Genomic DNA, 23,136 nt, shown 5'->3' with positions numbered 1-23,136 from the left:
GGCTAAGAATTATTACCCTCCAAGTAATTCGAGTATCCCTAGTTTCTTATTCTTACATTTTAGGTACGTTCTGGACTGAAGCCATTCCAGCATTTTTGCCTTTTCAACTGGAATTTCTTTACCCCAAATAATCTGTAAGCAGTGGAGTATGGCAAATGGGCTTCTGCATCTTCCACCTCTAGATATACAGTACACTTTAAGTGAAAGATCCCCTTTCCTCTTGAGTTATCTTCCAGAATATATTGAGCTACTTCCCATCTGGCCTCAGAGAAGGGGGTGGGGGTCATGGCCAATACTTGGTCATGACTACAGATAGCTTTTCTTTTCTTTTTTTAGTTAATTAATTTATTTTAGAGAGAGAGAGAGAGGGAGGGAGGGAGGCACAGAGGGAGAGGGAGAGAGAGAATCTCCAGCAGACTCCCTGCTGAGCAAGGAGCCCAACACGGGGCTTGATCCCACAACCCTGAGATCATGACCTGAGCCAAAATCAAATGCCAGTCACTCAACTGACTGAGCCACCCAGGCACCCCCAGATAGCTTTCTTGGCTCCCTTTTGTCACCCTTTGTCTTCTTATTACCGTGCAAAGCTTCCCATTAGAGGATTTTATATTGTCTCTAAAATAAATTCTTACTAATTCTTGGTCATAGACTTCAATTTCCCAATTTTCCCTTGAACTTAAACACTCCAGTGAGGATTTCGAGTTACAGATTATCTTGAAGGAACTATTCTTAGTATAATTTGGAGTTCAGAAGATCATTAGGGAGACAAACAGAGTTACAAATGAAATAGCCTAAAGGTATTTTAAAAATATGTTCCTATTCTCTTTTGGTAGGACTGGTAGAATTAACACAAATGGAAATGGTATGATGTTTTTCTCACTTCTCCTGATTTGTTTTGGACTATGGGCTCCATTCTGATTTAGGAGTCTTTCCTGCTCAGCATTTCAGTGATAATTCTCCCCATGGTCTATAGGATCCCTGTTCTCTTTGTTTCTATAGCAACAGTCCCGTGTTGCTTGGCTAGAAGCAATTTTCTGCTGCTGTGGTGAAGCCCCATTTTTTCATTCCTTTCTCCCCAGTTGCCTTGGTAACCAGCTTCTCCCTCTTTGGGTCTCTCAGTGGTAAATTCCACTCCCTTCTTTTTTTCTCTCTCTAGTAACAGTCACCTGGTCATGACTTGGACAGTGCCTTCCCATCTGTGAGTGAGCACACTCTGTCATGGTCAGATTGTCATCATGAAATTAGCCTCCCTTTTGCTTTATTTGCATCATTTCTCCTGCCTGCCATCTTTCTAGTGGTTGTCATGGTAACCGTACCCTCTGAAAGTCTCCAGGCAAAGGCTCTACAGTTAACAACCATCATGTGAGAGTGTCTGCCAATATACGGCCACACATCTCGATTTTAAAACCAGCCCCAGGCGGGTACCACAAATTGAAGAGAACAGGCTTTTGATCAAAGCAGACTGGATTGAGAAAAGGAGGTATAGGGTACCCTGGATTCTGATGTTCTCCAAACAATATATGTGGCTACAAGGTTTAGGCTGGGTCTCCAAGAGTGGCCATTATGCCAGCAGTGATCCAAGCGATTGAGAAATGTATTGGCAGTTACTCCAGGCAGGCCTATCATATGGTCTAAACTTCCAGGAGTAATTCGTCTGGCCCAAGGGATCCTGGTGATATGACCTGAGAGCTAGGCAGAGCCAAGTAATCTCAGGGAGAAAAAAATTAACCCTTAAATTGGCTAACAGGGGGTTAGTAGAATATATATTTAGGTACTTTTACAAAGTACTGAAAATTTCTCTGCTTTTAGGCTGCTGCTCTTACCTCCTTAGTAAGGCAGATGGGGTGTTACCATTATAATAATACAAAGTGTTCAACGAATGGTGGTTGTTCTGTGCTGGGGTATTGCAGCAGGCACTTTTTGGATATAACTTCATTTTATCCTTATGACAATCCTGTGAGGTATTTCATGATAAAATTGAGGCTAAGAGGTAGTTAATTCTGTGAGGTCAGGCAGCAGCTGAAAAGTAGCAGAGCTGGATTTGAACCCAGGTCTCTCTGATTTCAAAGCTAGCTCTCTCTTTTTCTTTCTTTCTTTCTTTCTTTCTTTCTTTCTTTCTTTCTTTCTCTCTCTTTCTTTCCTTCCTTTCCTTTCCTTTCCTTTCCTCCTTTTTCTTTCCTTTTTTTTTTTAAGATTTTATTTTATTTATCTGAGACAGAGAACGTGAGTAGGGGGAGAGGGCCAGAGGAAGAGGAAGAGAAAGAGGAAGAGTGAGAAGCAGATGCCTCACTGAGCAGGGAGCCCATCGTGGAACTCAATCTCGGGACCCCAGGATCATGACCTGAGCCGATGGCAGACACTTAGCCGACTGAGCCACCGAGGCACCCCAAAGCCTGTTCTTAAAGGTTGTGGGGTGTCCTGAATTTCCGTCCTGTGATCTGCACTTTAATCTGAGGGTTACTACTCCTTTATCCTTTCCACCTTCCTTACTTTTCCTCTTCATATTTTGTGGGTTGTTAACTTGCTTTTCTCTGTGCTCAACCCATTTCTTGTATCCTTTCACCAAAGAGATGGAAAATTTTGTCCTGCAAATTTTGTCCTTCTGATTGTGTCTAGGTTTGCGTTTTGGGATAACAACATTAGAGCAGCCGCCCTTGCCCGAGAACCGGGCAGATCTGATCCTGGAGAACACCACATGTCTAGCTCACTGGCTCGAGCACTAGATAGCAAACCATTCTCCTCTCCATTTAACAATTATTGAGTGTCTGTTCCGTATCAGGCATTGTGCTAGGCCCTGGAGATAAAGCAATGACCTAGGCAGAATCTGTTCCTTGCCTTTTTGGAACTAACAGCCTGGAATGGAAGACAGACAATACACAAGAAATCAGTATATATATATATATATATTCCCAGCACAGAACTTGTTTCCAAACAGAATGCTTACCTAAAGCATGTGGGTTTTTTTTTTTTTAAGATTTTATTTATTTATGTGACAGAGAGACAGCCAGCGAGAGAGGGAACACAGCAGGCGAGTGAGAGAGGAAGAAGCAGGCTCCCAGCAGAGGAGCCCGATGTGGGACTCGATCCCGAACGCCGGGATCACGCCCTGAGCCGAAGGCAGACGCTTTAACGACTGCGCTACCCAGGCGCCCCAAGAAATCAGTATATATTTTTATACTATAATTAGTGTTATGAAGAAAAGAACTAGGTGCCGTGAAAGAAAGAATAACGGGGATAGACTTGAGATAGGACTACCATCCCACATTTAAGAGAGGAGATGGTTTTTTTAAAAAAAATCAGTCTTTTTAATACATTGATAATCAGTTGTTAAAACAACAAAAAGGAGAGAGGAGATGGTTGAGGCTCTGACACCAGCTATTTGATGGCCGTCACGTCGGGAGCTTCTCAAGCTTGGAAACCGCGGCCTCGCCCCTCCCACCCCTCTTCTCTTCCTCTTCATGGAGCCGTAGTTATGCGCAGGCGCTCTGACGGTTGCCATGGGGACAGCTGCTCCCGCGCAAGCGCAGATTTCTTCAAGATGGCGGCGGCGGCGGCTGCACGAGCAGTTTCTGCGGGCTCCCGGCTACGGGGCCTGCCACGGACACTGCCTCTTGTAGTGATTCTTGGGGCCACGGGCACCGGCAAATCCACCCTGGCGTTGCAGTTAGGCCAACGGCTCGGTGGCGAAATCGTCAGCGCTGACTCCATGCAGGTATGACAGTACGGCTGGCCCCGGGCCTGCAAAACCCAGAGGCCGCCTGCGGGCCTCTGGCCGAGTGAATGCCCTGTCGCATGGTGGTCGTGGGTGAACCCCGAGACTTGTGCGGCGGAGTGGGTAGGTGAAGGGAACCCATAATTACCAGATGCCCACCGTGTGCCAGACATCGTGTCGGGCGATTGATTCAGTTTCCTCATCTCATTTGCTTCTCACAACGTTGCGGTTGGTAGATACTATCTCCATTGACGCTTGGGGGAATGCACCTAGGGAGATGAAACGGCTTTCTCCGTGTCACATAGGAATAAGTGCAGGAGATGGCATTTGAACCTGCAGGGTTGACAGGCGTCCAGTAAATACCCGTTGAATGAAAATTATTGCAGAGCTTTTGCTGTTTAGAGTACTCAGGGACAACGGTATAAATCGGTTATCGTCTGAGTAACTCCTGAGGGAGTGGAACAGGGTGGGTATTCAGGACACCTGCATTCTAGTTCCGAATCTGCCATCCGCCACGTGAGCTTAATGTATCTGTAAAGCGGAAAAAATGCCATCTACCTCACAGGGCTGTGGTGCTTAGTAAGTGAGAGCGTGAGTTTTAGAATGAAGAGCAAAGTCCTGAAGAAGGCCAGGGCCAGGCACCTGGTAAATGTTTAAGTTGAGATTTTTAACTCCCTACTGGCTGATGGGAGTCAGGAGGCTTTGTCCTCTTCCTTGAGTTAGAAGGAAGCTGAGGAGTGTAATACACGCGGCACCTGGGTGCGTTTGGGCTCGGGTTGAGAGTGGGTGACATTTTGGGTAAATCTCTAATGGAGGAATTATAAACGCTATTTATTGAAGATAATTTGCAGTTAATGAGTTTTTACAGAGTAAATGAGGTGCTTGATGTGACATGCCTGGCACCTACCTGATGGGTACTCAGCAAGGAAGGGCATTCCTCGTTCCCGCTGCACCCCATACACCTCCAGGCGTGGTTTCTACCTTTATTCATTTGGAGGGACATGACCATCAACACACATGAAATGATTAGGATAATTCAACAAATGTTGGTTTGCCACCTCTATTTTGTGTCAGCTTTGAGAGACAGACTTTACCTCAAATCCCAGCCCTGTCATTTCTAAGATATATGACTTCAGCCTGACCTCTTTGTGCCTTTATTTCTTCTGTAAAATAGGAAAAAGGATATGAATAACACAACATTAATTATGATGATTGATGTGATAAAGTATGTAAAGCACTTAATGTATGGTGCATAGTGCTAAAAATGCTATTTTCTACAAGGCTCTTTTGGAGTGAGAAAATCATAATCCCTGTCTTCAGGGAGTTTTAGTCCAGCTAAACATGAAACAAAACAGAAAGTGTTTGAACTGTGAAATTAATGATGCTTTGCAAAGTGGATGTGGTAGGGAGGAGAGAAACTATAAGTGTTAGATTTTATACTAAACCATACAATTTCTGAGAAGGGAGAAATCAGTGAAGACTGGTATAGTTAGTCTTGGAGAGCTCTCTGAAAAGGGACTTGAAGGGTGAAGGTTGGATAGATAAGAAAGAAGAAAAGGCATGTTAAAGGAAGGAACGTGCATGAAGATTTAGAAAGTGAACTGGGCATAGTGTGTGGACAGTGAGAGGAGGGGGTTCATTAGGTATTGTAGATACTGTGGATGGCATGGGGGATAAGTAACATGATGCGGGCAGTGTGGAAGAAGCATTCATTTGTGAAGAGTACGCATGATGAATTGGATTTGGGAGTGGGTGTTAGGAATGCAGGGGAAAGGAAAGATGTAACTTTTTTTAAAGATACATTTGTTAGAGAGAGAGAGTGTGCTTGAGCAAGCTGGGGGAGGAGCAGAGAGGGAGAGAATCTCAAGCAGATTCCTCTCAGTGTGGAGCTCACTGTGGGGCTCCATCCCAGGACCCTGAGATGAAATCAAGAGTCGGACACTTGACTGACTGAACCACTCAGGTGCCCCAAGATGTAACGTTTTGAAGGTATTATCACATAAAGATGATTTGGTCACTGGTTGCTGAAAGAAGAATAATGCATATGTAACTCAGGATTCAGGTCTGTATGCCTAAGAGAGTATAGTGAGCCTGGAAGTCAGGAAGATTTGTCAGGGCACAGTGGGAGTGGCAGCGGGACATCCAAGGGGAAAGTCTGCTGGGTGGGTGGAGAGTGCAGCAGATACGACCCCACTTCAGGACTCTCGTGCTTACTGCCTCTGCCTGGTGGCACTTGTTCCTCTATTTAACCTCTATTGGCTCGCTTTCTCTCTTCATTCACGTCTTTACTCAGATGTCAAGCTAAGCCTTCTCTGAGCATCCCAATTAAAATAACACACCACCTGTTCCCCATCTTTCTTACATAGCAAATATAGTCCTTGTCAGGGGAATGTTCTCAGTAAATCATCTTAATTTTACATCTTTTTTTTTTTTTAGATTTTATTCATTTATTTGACAGAGAGCATGCGAGCATGAGCGAGGGAAGAGGGAGAGGGTGAAGCCAACTCCTCGCTGAGCAGGAGGCCTGACTTGGGGCTCGATCCCAGGAACCTGGGACCATGACCTGAGCCAGAGGCAGACACTTAACTGACTGAGACACCCAGGCACCCCAATTTTACATCTATTTTTAAGTAAGTTAGTGGGTTCTGGCCATGAGTGTTGTATATAGCTCTGTAATAGCTATTATCCATTTCTCAGAAGTGTTTCTTTACTCATAGCTGTGTACCATAAGGTTGAGGTTGCCAGAGGTCTTGTTGGGTGTAAAATAGGTCATGTCAGTGTGACACTGTGCCTCGTATAGTGCTGATGGTATGGTAGACCCTTAATATTTGATGAAATATTTGTTGACTTGCCTTATTAAAATGGCACATCTTGATTCATTCAGATTTTTCCTGTGGTTGTATAAGTGACTAGAATATGAGACTTAAATTTTTTTCATCCCAGGGATGCCTTGAGGATTAATGTATGGGAACACTTTGAAGATTATTGAGCTTTCTGTACTGGCTGTACGCTGTGTTGAGTTTCGATTATACCATGGATATTTTTAACATTTCCTGTTGGTCCCCTTTGGAAAACTCTGACCTTTGATTTTACTTTTCAATACAAATAATGACATAAAGTATCTCTGCCCCATTTATGTGGCTGTACACAGTTCTTCCTTTCTACCTTTGCTTACATGCCCCTGTTACCTACTTCACTTGTTTTTTATCCAGTGGAGGGAGATGGTGCTTTTCAGTGGCTTGAGGTCGACTCAAAATTTTTGGTAAACATATGAACAAAATGACATTTAAAAAAAGAATTGAAGTATAGTTGACACACATGTTACATTATTTCAAGTGTACAAAATGACATTCTTAAAAAGAATGACATTCTTAATGTTGGATTACCAGCTCCTTGAAAGAGCATTTTCAATTTCGAATAAATACACTGGCAGAATGATAATGATAACTTAAATTTGTATAGCAAATTTGCTTATAAAATACTTACAGATGCTTTTTATGCTCACAATAATCTTGTAAGGTAGATCCTGTCATTTCACAGGTAAGGAAACAGGCTTTGCTGTAAGGTCTTCCAGTAAGTAGCAAACCTGGAGTTGAGCATAGGTGTTTACTTTCATTGCCTGCTGCCTTTTCCATACAAAGCCCTCCCCTTTAGATGAGGCGGGAGCAGTGGTACTCGGTCATTAGAGAGTATTTGTTGTGTGCCACTCTTCTTTTCCCAGGAGTGTGCTACATTTTGATCAGGATATAAAATGTATTTTAGGATTCATATTGTGAATCACAGTGTGAATTCATAGTGATGTCTGCCAGATGGAGTGTTGAGCTTAGTGGTGGCCACATGATGCGTTGCTTAGGAGGATAAAAACTTGCTGCAACTAAGAGATATAGTTTAATGTCAATAATTTAATGATACCTGGAGAGAATGTTTACTGAAACAAAGGGGAAACTTGGCCTTGTGGAAAGCCTAGCCGGAGCAGTAAACTTTGTCGTACAGCCACACAGACCAAAGGGTGACCAAATGTAAAGTGTGATAATTAGAAAGTTCTTTCAAGGTTCCAAGTTGATCTTTTATTTTTTTTAAATTTTTATTTATTTTATTTATTTTTTTTTAGATTTTATTTATTTATTTGACAGAGAGACAGCCAGCAAGAGAGGGAACACGAGCAGGGGGAGTGGGAGAGGAAGAAGCAGGCTCCCAGCGGAGGAGCCTGATGCGGGGCTCGATCCCAGAACACTGGGATCACGCCCTGAGCCGAAGGCAGACGCTTAACGACTGAGCCCCCGAGGCGCACCCCAAGTTGATCTTTTTAAAAAACAAATATTTGCATTTTAATAATCCCTTTTGGAATCATGTCCAGAATTTTGCATTTCATAAGTGTACTAGTAATTCAAAAAGGATTGCAAAACACGGTCTTAAAATTTAAATTGTCTTGCACCTCATACTTATTTTGTCATCCCTTTGTCCAACCATAACAGTAGGGCGATCCCTGTTGGGCAGTTCCCGTCCAGGGAAAGTGATTGTTTTTGTAAACATTGAATAAGTAAGTGCTTTAAGTATTGAGGTAGCTTCTTTGAGGGAAAATAACACTGGAGTGTTAAGGCTAATATATCTAGGGTGATAGTATGGTCCTGGAGCCTGATAGATAATGACTTGCCTCTGTAGCCATGTAGCATCCGAAGGGCCTGCCTGGCTTCTTGCTTCCCATTCTCACGCACTTAATTTGTTGAGTGGAACGTCATAAACACTGTCTGAGGAATTACTTCCTTAGGGACTGCTGCTGGGCTCTACTTTGGACTTATGCACGGCAGGTGTGACAAAAGTGAGAAACAACATTTGTGCTTAATTTCCTGAGTTTTCCAAACCCCAGTTTCACAAATTACAGAAACTAAATATTGTTAGTCAGCATTAAGAGTCTACATTTAAGGAGGGACAGGTAATGCAATCCCTGTTTTCCAGGATGGAAAAACTGAGGCCCAGACTAGAGATCGCACTGCAAGACACGGGTACACCTGGGAATTGGATCTGGGTCTTCTGACTCCTCTGTGGTGTCTGATATATTGCAGGAAGATGATACTGAAGGTCTTCTTTTCAGTCTGAGTCTTCTTCTTGGCATGTAAATTCAAGGTACAATGCCTCGCCTTCAGTCACTGGATGAAACATTGTACTGAGAAACATGAAGGCACTTGCCAAGAGATGTACAGTGACTGCCTGGAAATACAGACTGCCAACTCTATGCCAAGGGAAAAATAAACAAAGTGTTCTATTTGGGTTTATAGAGAGGAAGTATCTCTCAGGCCTTAGTTCTTCAAGTCCTGTAGAGAAGCAGTGGTCATACATAGGAGCGCAGTTCCCTTGTGTCTGTCTAAACCTACGGGAGGAGAAGCAAACGATTTTTGGCAGTCTGACTAGTGAGCAGGCCGTGTGTCATCTAATAGATGCGGAGCTCTGCGTCCTTTGCCTGCTTCGGGACATAATTTAGGAGCAGTATTTTTTTTTTTTGTCAAACCAAAGGACTGTTTGTCTATGATAGTGCCCAAGGGAGATCTGGGATGAGAAGAGGGTATGAAAGGAGAGATGGGAGAGTGGATCACAGTGGCTCAGTAGGACATGAAATAAAAGTCACAAAAACCTGTGAACCAGGAGACGTGGGAGCTTTCTGGAGGCTATTTGCCACGACTGACAGAGGCGATGTTTAAAAAAAAAAAAAAAAAAGACTAAGCCTGATGAAGCTAAGAAGGAAATCTCAAAATTTTTGACTCATCTAAAAAATCCGTATGAGTTTTTAGATGCTTTAGATCACCTCCATTGTGACTGAGTTTAGTTTTCTTTGCGTACAGTATTAAACCTCGGTGGGTTGTTCATATACTGTATATTCACTTTTTTTTTTTTAAAGATTTTATTTTTATTTTTTTGAAGAGATAGAGACAGCCAGCGAGAGAGGGAACACAAGCAGGGGGAGTGGGAGAGGAAGAAGCAGGCTCGATCCCAGAACGCCGGGATCACGCCCTGAGCCGAAGGCAGACGCTTAACGACTGCGCCACCCAGGCGCCCCTGTATATTCACTTTTTTGCAGCTATGGGAAGAACTCCAGAATCAAACATCCTATATTATTAAGGAAAGAGAAGTTACTACTGGCCAAATGAGAAAGAGTAGGAGAGCACAGATGGGACTTGCAGGTTCTGATTTGTGAGGAGGAAGTGCTCCCCTGATGCTTCAGTGCCTGGGGCAGGGTGTTGAAGCAGCTCTTCTTCAAAAGGAATATATATGCAAGGGGTAAACGTTATTTGGGGTATACAGGGACTCACCTCTGTGATTTGTAAGTGCTTGTATGTGGCTTAACTAAGTTGGTTTTGGTTTCTTGGGTAGTTTGAATTCTTCAGATAAGTTGGAATCAGACTGGGGTCCTGTTTGCCTCCTTGCTTACCTTTGGGTACCTGGTTCCGAGCTAGAGCTTCACCACTGCTCCTTATTGTGGCATCCGGAGCTCAAGGTCTTACCACAATAGCATGAATCATCATCATCATCATCACAACATAGAAAACAATAATAGTGTATATGCCAGGTACTGTTCTAAAAGTTTGACATATATTATCTCATTTAATCTCACCACAGCCTTGTGAGGTAGGCACTATTATTATCTCAGAAAATTACCTACAGAAAATTACTTTCTTGAACCCTTATCTCTGTACTATTCTACGTTTTTTCTTCCACCTCTTCTTATCCATTCATCCTGTATCCCATTCTTTTTTTTTTTTTTTTAATATTTTATCCATTATGTTAGAGAGCATGCAAGCGAGAGAACACAAGCAAGGGAGGGCAGCAGAGGGAGAGGGAGAGGCAGACTTCCCACTGAGCAGCGATCCTGACATGGGGCTCGATCTCAGGACCCCGAGATCATGACCTGAGCTGAAGGCAGCTGCCTAACCAACTGAGCCACCCAGGTGCCCCCTGCATCCCATTCTTTTCCTCTCTACCACTGTATACATTTTATCAGGCGGAGGAGGAAGACTTCCTGACAAAAGAACAGCATGAGCAAAGTTAAGGAAGAATAAAAGTGTATAGTGTGTTTTCAAAGAGTGACCAGCAATTATCTGGCATAGAGGATACTTGAGGGACAGTAGTAGGAGGTGAAAATAAAAATATAGGGCCCTGTGAATAAATTGTAGAGGCCCTTGAAAGGAATACCAGGAAGTGTGGGGTTTTAAACATGGAAGTGACAGTAAATCTGCTTCATTGGGTAACTCTGATGGCTAAGTGGAGAGTGATTTAGAGAGGGATAAACAGCTCAGGATTCGGTTACATTAACCTGGGTGAGAGGTACTGGTGTTGAACTGTGGCTGGGGAGAAGAGTTAACCATTTTGGCATTTTGGAGACAGAATCCATAGGATTTTGGTTATTGAACTGGAAGTATTACGAGAAAAAATGATGGAGAACAAAGCCTTTTCATATTTAGAAAAAAAGAGATGTTCTTCCTGAAAAAAAAAAAAATCCAGATGAACACAGAAAAGTGCAAAGGAAATACCGCTGTAGTCTTAGCATCCAGAGGTAACCATTTTAACATGTTGGTGCACATCCTTTCAGATATTCGTGTGTGTATTTATGCACATGTGTTTATGTGGTTTTTGCCCCCAATTTTATTGTGGTAAAATACCCATCAAATTTACCACCTTAACATTTTTTTCTTAAAGTAAACTCTACGCCCAGTGTTGGGCTTGAACTCAGACCCTGAGATCAGAAGTCACGTGCTGTACCGACCGAACCAGCCAGGCACCTCCATCTTAACCATTTTTAAGTGTACAGCTCAGTGGTATTAAATACATTTATAATGTTGTGTACCATCATCACCATCTATCTCCACAACTCTTTTTTGTCTTGTAAAACTGAAACTCTATACTCATTAAACAATACCTCCTTCCTCCTTTCTTCCAGCCCTTGGTAACCACCATTCTACTTTCTGTCTATGATTTTGACTGCTTTTAAGTACCTCACGTAAATGGAATCAAAAGTATCTGTCTCTTTTGTGACTGGCTTATTTCGCTTAGCATGATGTCCTCAAGGTTCATCTATGTGTATATGTTTTTACATAAATTGACTCATACATTTCATATTCTTCTGTATCCTGCTTGCCCCTCCCTCCCTTAACAATATGTTATGGATATCTTTATGTGTTAATGTATGTAATTGTACATCAGTGGTCTTAATCTGGGGTCATTTTGCCCCCCAGAGGACATTTGCAATTTCTGGAGACATTTTTGGTTGTAACAACTGGGGAGGTGGGTTCCTGACATCTAGTGGGTAGAGACCAGGAGTGCCGCTAAAGATCCTACTATGCGTAAAACAGCTCCTCGCAACAAAGAATTATCTGCCCCAGAATATCAGTATATTGTACCGAGGTTAAGAAGCTCTGTTCTACATTATTGTTGTTTGTTAGATTTTGAAGTAATTATAGATTTACATAAGAGTTTCAAAGATAGTACAGAGAGTCCCTTTACCCATCTTCTCCTAAAATTAGCATATTACGTCATCTTGACACATTTGCCAAAATTAAGAAATTGACATAGGTGCAGTACTGTTCTCTGTAGACTTTATTTGGATTTCATCAGTTTTTCTACTAATAATCTTTCTTCTATTTTTGGGATCCTATCCAGTGTCCCACATTGCCTTTAGTCATGTCTCCTTCGGCTCCTCCAATCTGTAACAGTTTCTCAGGTTCTTGCAGTCTGTGACTTTGATACTTTTGAAGGGTACTACTGGTCAGCTATTCTGTAGAATGCTTCTCAATTTGGGTTTGTCTGATGGTTTCTCATGATTACACTAGCATTATAGATTTGGGGAAAGCATGCCGCAGAGGTAAAGTACCCTTCTCATTACATCATATCAGGGTATGTTGGCAACATGACTTAATTCTGGTGATGTTAACCTTGATCATTTGGTTTGGGATGTGTCTGCCAGATTTCACCACTGTGAAGTCCATTTCTATACTCTTATTTGTTAGAAACGGGTTGCTAAGTTCAGCCCATATTGAAGGGGAGGGGATTTAAGCTCTACCTCCTGGAGGGAGGGATAGCAGAGAATGTGTTAACGTACATTAAAAGCACCACAATAATTAATAAATATTTAAGGGGAGATACTTTGAGATTTCTTTAAGTTTCACTCACTAATTTTAGCATTTATCAGTTGATCATTCTTGCTGCAATTACTATAATTTCCTTTATTCCTTCTTTTATGAATTGTAATTTTTCTGGAATGATTTGTCCTTTCTCTCCTATTTGTTAACTTCATTTACTTACATCCTTATGGATATTTATTTTATTCTTGGGTTATACCCCAATACTATGTTATTTATTGCTCAGATTATTCCAACTTTGGTTATTGGGTGCTCTTTCACATTGACTCTTGTGTCCTTTGGCATGCCCCCGTATTTGTTTAGCACTTCCTTTCTGGCAGTACAAGATATTCCCAGCTAGTATTTGTCCAGCCCCACCCCAAGAATCAGCCATTTATCCAGGGAGCCCTGGTTCCTTTTATTGATGAATGGTTTTTTGTTTGTTTATTTTATTTTATTTTGGGCTTTGGTGAGTGGGATTTAGAAACCAAAATCTGGTTGCTGCATGTGCTTGTTGCTACTGGGATATCATTACTTCTTGTCCCTTCAGTGGACAAAGCGAGGAAACATACGTATGTACACTATTCCACTTACACACAAATATCTATGTTTATGTCTGTATCTGCATATATATGAAAATAAACATGGGTTTATACCAATATCTCTGACTCTACTCTTCATTCTAGTGTACCTTTCCTTGCCTATCTGTGACTTCTTTCTCAGAGAATAAGAAATTTGGTTCTCATTGTCTACAATATATTTACCAATTTGTGCAACCTGTATAGTAGTTTCACTAGTTACTTATGTGAGAAACAAATTTACCAATTAGGTATAATGTTTTGTGTGCAGTTCTTTTTGTTCATTTTAGCCTTATAGTATCCAGTCATAACAATGTTTTACACACTTAGGTAAGCTCCTTTTCCCCTTCCACTGCCCTTCGGTGAGGTTATGCTATACATTTGTAATACAGGTAGATTCATTTGTTGCGGTCTGCATCCTATCCTTCGACATTCTGGTTATTTTTTTTTTAAGAATTGCAGACAGTAAAGTGCATTCTTTGTTGAGTACAGTTTTATGGGTTTTGACAAATACAGTCAGGTATCCACCTTTACAGTACCATACTGAACAGTTCTATCACTCTAAAAATTGCCTTGCATGGCCTCTGTAGTCAGCTTTTCTACCTACCTCAGCTTTCGACAACCACTGATTTGTTTTCCATCCCCATGGTTTTGCCTTTTCCAGAATGTAATGTACCTGGAGTCATACAATATGCAACCTTTGGGGTCTGACTTTTTCACTTAGCAGAGTATATTTTATTATTTATTATTTTTAAAATTATTTTTATTTATTATTATTATTTTTAAAGATTTTATTTATTTATTTGACACAGAGAGCATAAGCAGGGGGAGCCACAGGCAGAGGGAGAGGGAGAAGCAGGCTCCCTGCTCAGCAGGGAGCCTGATGTGGGGCTCCATCCCAGGACCTTGGGATCATGACCTGAGCCAAAGGCAGACACCCAACTGACTGAGCCACCCAGGCACCCCACAAAGTACATTTTAAATTCTCCCATGTTGTTGCATGAGTCCATTACTCTTTATTGGTGAGTGTCATTCCATTGTATGGATGTACCCTAGTATGTTCATTCACCTCTGAGAGGACATCTGGGTTTCCAGTTTGGCACTTACTTTGTGCTATTGTAGACATTCATGTGCTGATGGTTTAACTTTAAAAACTATAAAGTTTTTTCCAAAATGGCTATGCCATTTTGCATTCCGACCAGCAGTGAATGGGAATTTCTGTTCTTCTGTAGTCTCTCCAGGATTTGGTATTGTCTTTTTTTTTTTTTAATTTTAGCAATTCTAATAGGTGTGTACTGGTATCTCGGTGATCAGTGTATATTTCCCTAAAGGCTAATGATGTTGAGCATCTTTTCATATGCTTATTTGCCATCTTTGTATCTTTGAAGTGTCTGTCAGATCTTTTGGGTGTGTGTTTGTCTTATTGACTTATAAGAGTTCTTTATATGTCTTGGGTACAAATCCTTTATCAGATATGTTATTTGCAAATATTTTCTCCTGCTTTGTGGCTTCTTTTTCTTTTTTTTTTTTTTTAAAGATTTTATTTATTTGACAGAGATAGAGACAGCCAGCGAGAGAAGGAACACAAGCAGGGGGAGTGGGAGAGGAAGAAGCAGGCTCATAGCGGACGAGCCCGATGTGGGGCTCGATCCCACAACGCCGGGATCACGCCCTGAGCCGAAGGCAGACGCTTAACCACTGTGCCACCCAGGCGCCCCTGTGGCTTATTTTTTCATTTTCTTCACCTTGTCTTTCACAGAACAAAAGTTTTAAATTTTCATGAAGTCCAATTTATCTTTTTTTTAAAAAAATGGATTGTGTCTTTGATTTCCTGTCCTAAAATGGCCAAACCCAAGGTCATGCAGATTTTCTCACCATTTTTTTTAAAAGACGTTTTATCTAAAAAAGAAAAGTTTTATAGTTTTGCATTTTACATTTAGGTCTGTGAACTATTTTGAATAAATATTTGTATAAAGTGTGAGATACTGTGGATGTCCAGTAGTGCCAGCATTGTTTTTGAAAGGCTATCCTTTCTCCATTAAATTGCCTTTGTACTTTTGTCAAAAGCCAGTTTATATTTGTGCAGGTCTATTTCTGGGCTGCATTCTGTTCCATTGATCTGTGTGTTTATTCTTTTGCCAATATTGCATTGTCTTGATTACTGTGGCTTTATAATAAGTCTTGAAATTGGATAGTGTAAGCCCTCCAACTTTCTACTTTGTTGTTTTTAATCTCTGTGTAGTCTATTTTATCAGTGTATTGTAATTAGCTAGGTTTCTACTGAAGGACATTTAGAGGGTTTGTTTGTTTGTTTGATTTTTGGTTTTTTTGCTATAATAAATGATGCTGAGATGAACATCTTCACACACACATCTTTTTGGACTGTGTGATTCTCTGTTCAGGATAAATTCCTAGAATGGGAATACTGGATGAGAAGATGCACACATTACCTTTTTTTTCCCCTTCTTCCAATTTCCTAAGATTATTAGAGGTTATACTTACATTATTTTTCTTATTGAGGTGAAATTCACATAACATCAGCCATTTTAAAGTGAATGATTCAGGGACATCTGGATGGCTTAATCAGTAGAGCATGTGACTCTTGATCTCAGGGTTGTAAGGTTGAGCCTCACTTCAGGTGTAGAGATTATTTAAAAATAAAACGATTCAGTGGCATTTAGTGTATTCATGGTGGTGTACGACCACCACTTCTATCTAGTTCCAGAATATTTCCACCGCCCCAAAAGAAAACCCCATACCCATTAAGCATCTATTCTGCATTTCCATAAGCAGTTACTCCCACATTTTTCCTTCCCCCACCAAGCCCCTGGCAACCACCAGTCTGCTTTCTGTCTCTAGAGATTTTACCTATTTTGGATATTTCATATCAATGGGATCATATAATCTGTGACCTTTGTGTCGGGCTTCTCTCACTTACACTTGTAGCATGTGTTGGTACTTTATTCCTTTTTACGGTTGAATGATTTTCCATCCTATGTATAGATCACAATTTGTCCCATCTGTTGATGGGCATTAGTACCTTAGGTTGTTATGAATAATGCTGTGAACATGTACGCGTACATCTATTTGTTTATCTGTTTTCACTTATTTTGGGTATATGTGTAGGAGTAGAATTGCTGGGTCATGTGGTAATTCTGTGTCTAACTTTTTGAGGAATTGCCAAACTGTTTTACGCAACGGCTATACTATTTTACATTCCCACCAGCAATGTATAAGGGTACCAGTTTCTCTACCTCTTCTCCAATATGTTATCCCCCCCCCCTTTTTTAAAGCCATCCTACTGTGTGTAAAAGTGGTATCGCTTTGTAGTTTTGATTTACATTTTCCTAGCGGCCATTTGTATATCTTCTTTGGAGAAATACCTATTTAGGTCCTGTGCTCATTTTTATTTTTAAAAAGATTTAAAAGATTTTATTTATTTGAGAGAGAGCATGAGCGCGGGTGCCCATGCCCGCACACTCACATGCTGACACGCACAAGCAGGGGAGGGGGCAGAGAGACAAGCAGACTCCCCGCTGAGCAGGGATTCCCAGGACCCAGAGATTAACCAGCTGAGCCACCCAGGCGCCCCATCCTGTGCTCAATTATAAATTGGGTTGGTTGTCTTTTTGTTGCTGAGTAGGTGCACATTGCATTTTGATATATATTGCCAGACTGCTTTCAAGAACGTTTGTGCCAGTGATAATGTCTGTTTTCCTTCACTCTTGCAATTCTGTGTATTACCTCTTTTCATTGTTGTTAGTTTGGTAAAGGAGAAATGGATTTCATGTTAATTTCATTTCTTAGTTTAATTTTCTTTTCAAGGGTGCATTGGCCATTTGTGTTTTTCTTTTTTGAATGTCTTGCTTATACCTGTTTTGTGTCCACTTCTATATAATGGTTTTCGTTTTCGTGTTTATTGATTTGTAAGAGGTTTTGTGTATTTTAAGTTTTAATCCTTTGTGCAGTCTCATGTGTTATAAGTATTTTTTCAGTAGGTCATTTGTCTTTTGTATGATTTTTTTTGGTCATAAATATTTTATTTTTTGTTATTTTTGTAATCTTTTTCTTTTAAAGATTTTATTTATTTATTTATCAGAGAGGGGCAGAGCACAAGCAGGGGGACAGGCAGGCAGAGGGAGGAGCAGGCTCCCAGATGGGCAAGGACCCCCTTGCGTGACTGCATCCCAGCACTCTGGGATCATGACCTGAGCTGAAGCAGATGCTTAATGAACTGAGCCACCCAGGCGTCCCATCATAAATGTTTTAAGTTTGTATATTCTTGTACACTTATTAGGACTACAAGTTGGTTTTAACATTCTTTTAGAAAGAGAATGTTCTAGGGTTGCCTGGCTGGCTCAGTCTGTAGAGAGTGCAACTTTTGATCTCGGGATTGTGAGTTCGAGTCCCATGTTGGTCATAGAGCTTGTTTTTAAAAAGTGAGAGAGTTATAATAGATATATAATTTATTGAACTGTTGGAACTTAGCGATGTGAATAAAAAATGCTGTTGATGCTCTAGGGTGAATGAAGGTATATCCAAGACGCCCTTGCCTTCACTGTGCCTGTTGTTCTTCCCTTGCAATCCCCTATGTAATTGCAGAGGAAATATGGGATTCTACATTGTCCGAGCTGGTATTTTTGGTTAGCTACCCAGCTATCCAATCAGTTTCCTTACTCTCCTTTTTTGTTTACATCTTGCTAGTGCCTTGCACAATACTTGTACCAGTGGTTCTCAGTCTCAGGTGCACATTGCAATTACCTGGAGAGCATTAAAAACACTGATGCCCAGGCTTATAGTATTCAGTAAGTGTCTGTTGATTAGAATTAGATGATTTGCCTAACTCTTTAGGTGCCCATATTCTTTCCTAATTTACAGCTTTACTCTGAGGTCTTCATTTAGTCTCTTTAGCCTGGTAGGCAGTTTTATTTACTGGGAAAACTGGGTTTTAGTCCCAGCTTTGCCATTAACTCACTATATCTATAACCTGGGACAAGCCCAGAGAGGGCTTTAGTTTCCTCTTTGGCTATGTTAGGGAGGGGAACTGATTAGATTAGATCAGGGATAGGCAGCCTGTTTCTGTTAAGGCCCAGATACTCAGTATTTTAGGCTTTGTGGGTCATACAGTGTCTGTCTGTCACAGTGTCTAAAGCTCCTTTTAGCTCTGGCATTTTGTGGTTCTCTTCTTTCAAACCCTGGCCAGAGGTCTCACCCAGAAAAACCGAGGAAAATCTTGTTTAACCACCACCAGTTAAATATAGATAATATCAAGCAGTTATATAGTGCTTACCATTTGCCTGCCACTATTCTAAATATTTTACCTATATTAACTCTGATCTTCAGAATAACCCAGTGAGGAGTGTAGGTGCTATTATAATTCCCATTTTATAGATTAGGAAACCTGAGGCAAAGAAAAATTAGATACTTAAATAACCTGCAACATGAACCTAGGCATTCTGGCTCCATTATACTCTACTGTCTCTCCCTAACTTAGACACAGACCTCCAAATAATATATACTCTATCATAGGGATCTTAAAATAAGATAACACTGAAACCCTCAAAGGTGGGCCAATCTTGAGGCTGTAAAAGTGACCACGGAGAGAAACTTTATTATTAATTTTATTTTCTCAAAAGACCCCTTTTGTTTCTGTCCCAGCATTATAGTCACATGGCATTGTCTTTGTGTATATTTTTAGCTTTTTGTCACATTTACTCTTCAGAACCGTGAAGGGGTTCAGTGTATGGAAGTGGTTTTCTCCTCAGTTTCTGGAATTTAATTTCACCTTAGTAAGAATTCATTACTTCAAGCATACAAACAGACCAGAGTCAAATGGAGATAAAAATTCCACTGCTAAGAGGCAGCAGAAACAGCTTGTGTTATAGGCAGAGCATCCAGGCTTTAGTTGTGTCTCTGCTGCCAGTCAGTGTATATGTCCAGGAAAGCTCTCTGAGCCTCCATATTCTCAAGTATAAAATTTCAAGTGATCGGACTGGGTGCATGATCTCTGAATTTCCTTATATCCGTGCTTCGCCAGGGTTTGCAGGTGAACCTCTAAGCAGCCATGACAGAGGCTCTCCATTGCGCTTTTTCATGCTTTAACTTAAAAGTATGTGCCAGTTTTGCATTCTCTGCCCTGATCTGTCTATATTTATTTAGATATAAAAATGTTTCAGATTCTTTTTACCATTTAGTAAGATTGATGCTCTCAAAAAATGCATAGTATACTTATTATGTATGCACTTCTTGGTTTGAGAAGCATGGCCTTGTATTAAGGTTCCAGTCCCATTTCCTTTTTTTTTTTAAAGATTTTATTTTTATTTATTTTCATTTATTTATTTATTTTTTTAAAAAAGATTTTATTTATTTATTTGACAGAGAGAGAGACAGCCAGCGAGAGAGGGAACACAAGCAGGGGGAGTGGGAGAGGAAGAAGCAGGCTCTCAGAGGAGGAGCCCGATGCGGGCTCGATCCCAGAACGCCAGGATCACGCCCTGAGCCGAAGGCAGACGCTTAACGACTGAGCCACCCAGGTGCCCCTAAAGATTTTGTTTTTAAGTAATCTCTACACCCTACATGGGGCTTGAACTTACCACCCTGAGATCCAGAGTCACGTGTTCCACCAACTGAGCCAGCCAGGCACACCCCCCTTTTCTCTTAAGTAGGGATAGCCGTTGGAAGAATAAAAGTCAGGACTGCACTGCAATTTCCAAACCACTCCTCTCACCAGGCTGACTGAACACGTCAGGTACGAGTTCTACTTTCTGAGCATCGTAATCTGTCTGATTTAGTCTGCATGTCTGCAGTTGAACTTCTGCCAAACAAAGCTAAAAGGAGTAGTTGCCTGCCATGATGTTCCTGCGGCTAACTCATTTTTTCTTAATAAAGTGTAAAATTTTTAAAAAGTCATCCTTTTATTAAGAAAGAAAAGTTAGGCAAGAGATTGATCTTTTCCCTACTTTTCCACATCTCTTCGGTTGAATAATCAAATTCAAATTGAAATCCCTTTAATAAAAAAGGAAAATCAGCTTTCTGGAGAGTGCCAATATCCTTAAAAAAAAATTTTTTTTCCTTTTACCCTTCTATGCCATGATTCTTTTCGTCTGAAGTTTGGACTATTAGAATTAAAGGGGATGTTAGAAATGAGGAACTTGAGGTTCCAGGAAAGAAAGCTGACTTCCCAGAGTCAGAGAGCTGATTTGTATGTAACAGAGATTAGCAACATGATGGGAAAAGAACACTATGAAGTCAGAAGACGTGGATTCAAAATTTTCCTCTGCCACTAATTTGCTGTGTGACTTTGGACAGGTTACCTAACGTGTGTAAGTTTTCATTTCCTCATTGGTAAAATGGAGGCCAACATAACTTCATAGGGTGTGGAATTTTTAACATAGGATTTAGCCCTCTACCTCAGGCACAGAGTATTTACTGAGTACACTCCATGTGTCATTAGGTACTGTGTTACGTGTTGGGGCTAGCGATAAAATACCCAGTTTCTTCCCTTGGAACTTGTAGTCTAATGGAGATAAAACTTATTGTATAAGACTCTAAATTACTTCTGTGATAGAGGTAAATGCAGGGTACCGTGAGGCTACAGAGGACACACATGGGGTAGGAATGAGGAGTGATCTCTAGGCAGGCTTTCATCAGGGGGTGATGCTAAAGAGTTTGGGGCTGGATGAGATCAGATTTTCATTTTAGAAAGCTCCCCGGCTGCAGTGTGGACATAAATTGGAGGGATTATACTGTGAAGGTAGGAAGATCAGTGAGGAAGCTGATGGAATGAATAGTCTAGTTGGGAAATCATGAAGCCTTCATTTGGTGTAATGGCAGTGAAGTGATGATGAAGTGGTGATGGTGAGCTTTGAGATCATTTTAGGGACTAGTGTGGATAAAGTTGAGGGATTGGAAATGTGGGGAGAGAGAGGGATACAGAGATACTAGGATCACTTGGAGGTTTTTGGTTTGATTATCTCATGGTTCACTCAAGTATGGCTGGGAAGATAAGGTGTTCAGTTTTGGTTATATCAGGTTACAGGTGTCTGGGGTGATGATGATGACTCTGATAAGGATGATAGCTAACATTTATTGACTGCTTCCTATAGAGCAGGCCCTATTCCATACGCTTTGCATGTATTAATTATTTAATTCTCACCATAGTCCTTTGAGGTTAGGTTTAAGATGATCCTCACTTTATAAATAAGAAATATGAGGGGCACCTGGGTGGCTCAGTCGTTAAGTGTCTGCCTTCGGCTCAGGACGTGATCTCAGAGTCCTGGGATCGAGCCCCGCATCAGGCCGCCTGCTCCACTGGCAGCCTGCTTCTTCCTCTTCCACTCCCCCTGCTTGTGTTCCCTCTCTCTCTGGTTGAGAAATATGAGGCACAGAGAGGTTAAATAACTTCCTCAAGGTTACGTAGCTAATAAGTAGTGGAGCCAGGACTTGAATCCAGGCAACCTGGCTCCAGAGTCCTCACTGTTAACAACTTCACTATATTAAATGCCTCTCATTGATGATGAAAATGTCCACTAGGCAGTTAAATATACAGGTCTGGCATCAAGAGAGAACTAGATTGCAGATAGGAATTTTGGGAGTTAGCACAAAAATGGTTATAGAAGCCATGAGTGTCAGACAGTTTGTAGTATAGAAATGGCAGGTAGATGCCATAGAGATGGCCATTTCTCAATATTGTCACCATGACAGATACTGCTAATAGATTAGTGGTTGGCTTCAGTAGGGAAACTGAAGAAGGGCCAGTGAGATAGGAGGAAAAACTGGAGAGATTGCTGCCATTGAAACTCCAAAGGAGAATGAATTATGGAGAGAGACGAGTAGTATCAGATTGTTGGTTTTTCTATTAAACGTGTTTTGAAAGCTTAGTAGAAAAGTGTTAATATTTGACAGGGTTCATTAGTGATCTCAGAGAATGAAATATCCATGGAGCAGTGGGGAGCGGCCAGCAGAGAAGGTAGGTGATTGTGTTGATTCATAATCTGTGATTGTGCTTTTCAAAGCAGATGTAATCCATAGAGGCAAGAAAGTGATTGAAGGACTTCAGGATCTAATTTGGATTGGGAAAGAAATGAAGTCAAAAGGGGGAAAAAAAGAAGAACAAATAAGGGGGGCCAGCTTTTCCTCGTGCTTGTAGACAGCAGTGTTGGGCAGTCTTAGCCAGCCTGCACTCAGAGCTCCATGATCTTCCCAGTGCCCAGGATCTTGCTGATCAACACGCTCAGTAGGACCACCCTACAGCCTGACAACCATAAAGGGATGGAGCCTTACACGAGTGGATCTTTAGTTGTACACTTAAAGATTTGGGGGAGTTTCTCCAAGGTAGAATTTCTTTGGATCAGAGTTTCTCAGCCTCAGGACTGTTGACATTTTTGGGCCAGATAATTTTTTGTTGTGTGTGGGGGTGGGTGGGTGGGGGGCGTTGTCCTTGCATTGTAGGATTGTTTAGCAGCGTCCCTGACCTCTAACCACTAGATACCAGCAGTACCTCCACTCCTGCAGTTGTGACAGCCAACAATGTTTCTAGGTATTGCCAAATGTCCCCTGGTGGACAATTCACTTCTGGCTGATAACACAGCTCTCCATTCTGCTGGTTTTCCGCTAGGTCTCTGTTGTAAATTTCACTCCCTTTCATTAGCGCCTCTGGGCACTTTAGCTCTGTTGGTTTGGAGAGTTCGGGTTATTGCAGTTTTGTGGCCTTTTCCCAAAACATTTTCAATCTGGAGAT

The 23,136-nt window shown here is 41.3% G+C and overlaps 1 protein-coding gene across 4 annotated transcripts in view; it reads left to right on the top strand.

Annotated features, from left to right (window-relative positions):
- The first annotated feature begins 3,513 nt into the window (after window positions 1–3,513).
- Window positions 3,514–23,136, top strand: part of TRIT1 (tRNA isopentenyltransferase 1) — a 56,575-nt gene continuing 36,952 nt past the window's right edge. For 3 of the 4 annotated variants that reach the window (XM_040619315.1, XM_008712004.2, XM_008712002.2), the window contains exon 1: window positions 3,515–3,712. In XM_040619315.1, coding sequence (XP_040475249.1) covers window positions 3,539–3,712 — 174 coding nt within the window. In that variant the 5' untranslated portion in view covers window positions 3,515–3,538. Of the gene's footprint in view, window positions 3,713–23,136 lie in introns of all 4 variants that reach the window. The other variant, XM_008712003.2, reaches the window with a different exon arrangement.

The sequence above is a fragment of the Ursus maritimus genome, unplaced genomic scaffold (genome assembly GCF_017311325.1).
Source record: "Ursus maritimus isolate PB19 unplaced genomic scaffold, ASM1731132v1 scaffold_32, whole genome shotgun sequence".
In the NCBI taxonomy this organism is placed as follows: Eukaryota; Metazoa; Chordata; class Mammalia; order Carnivora; family Ursidae; genus Ursus; species Ursus maritimus.
The sequence above is the reverse complement of the archived record's forward strand: the minus strand, read 5'-3'. Positions and strand labels throughout refer to the sequence as shown.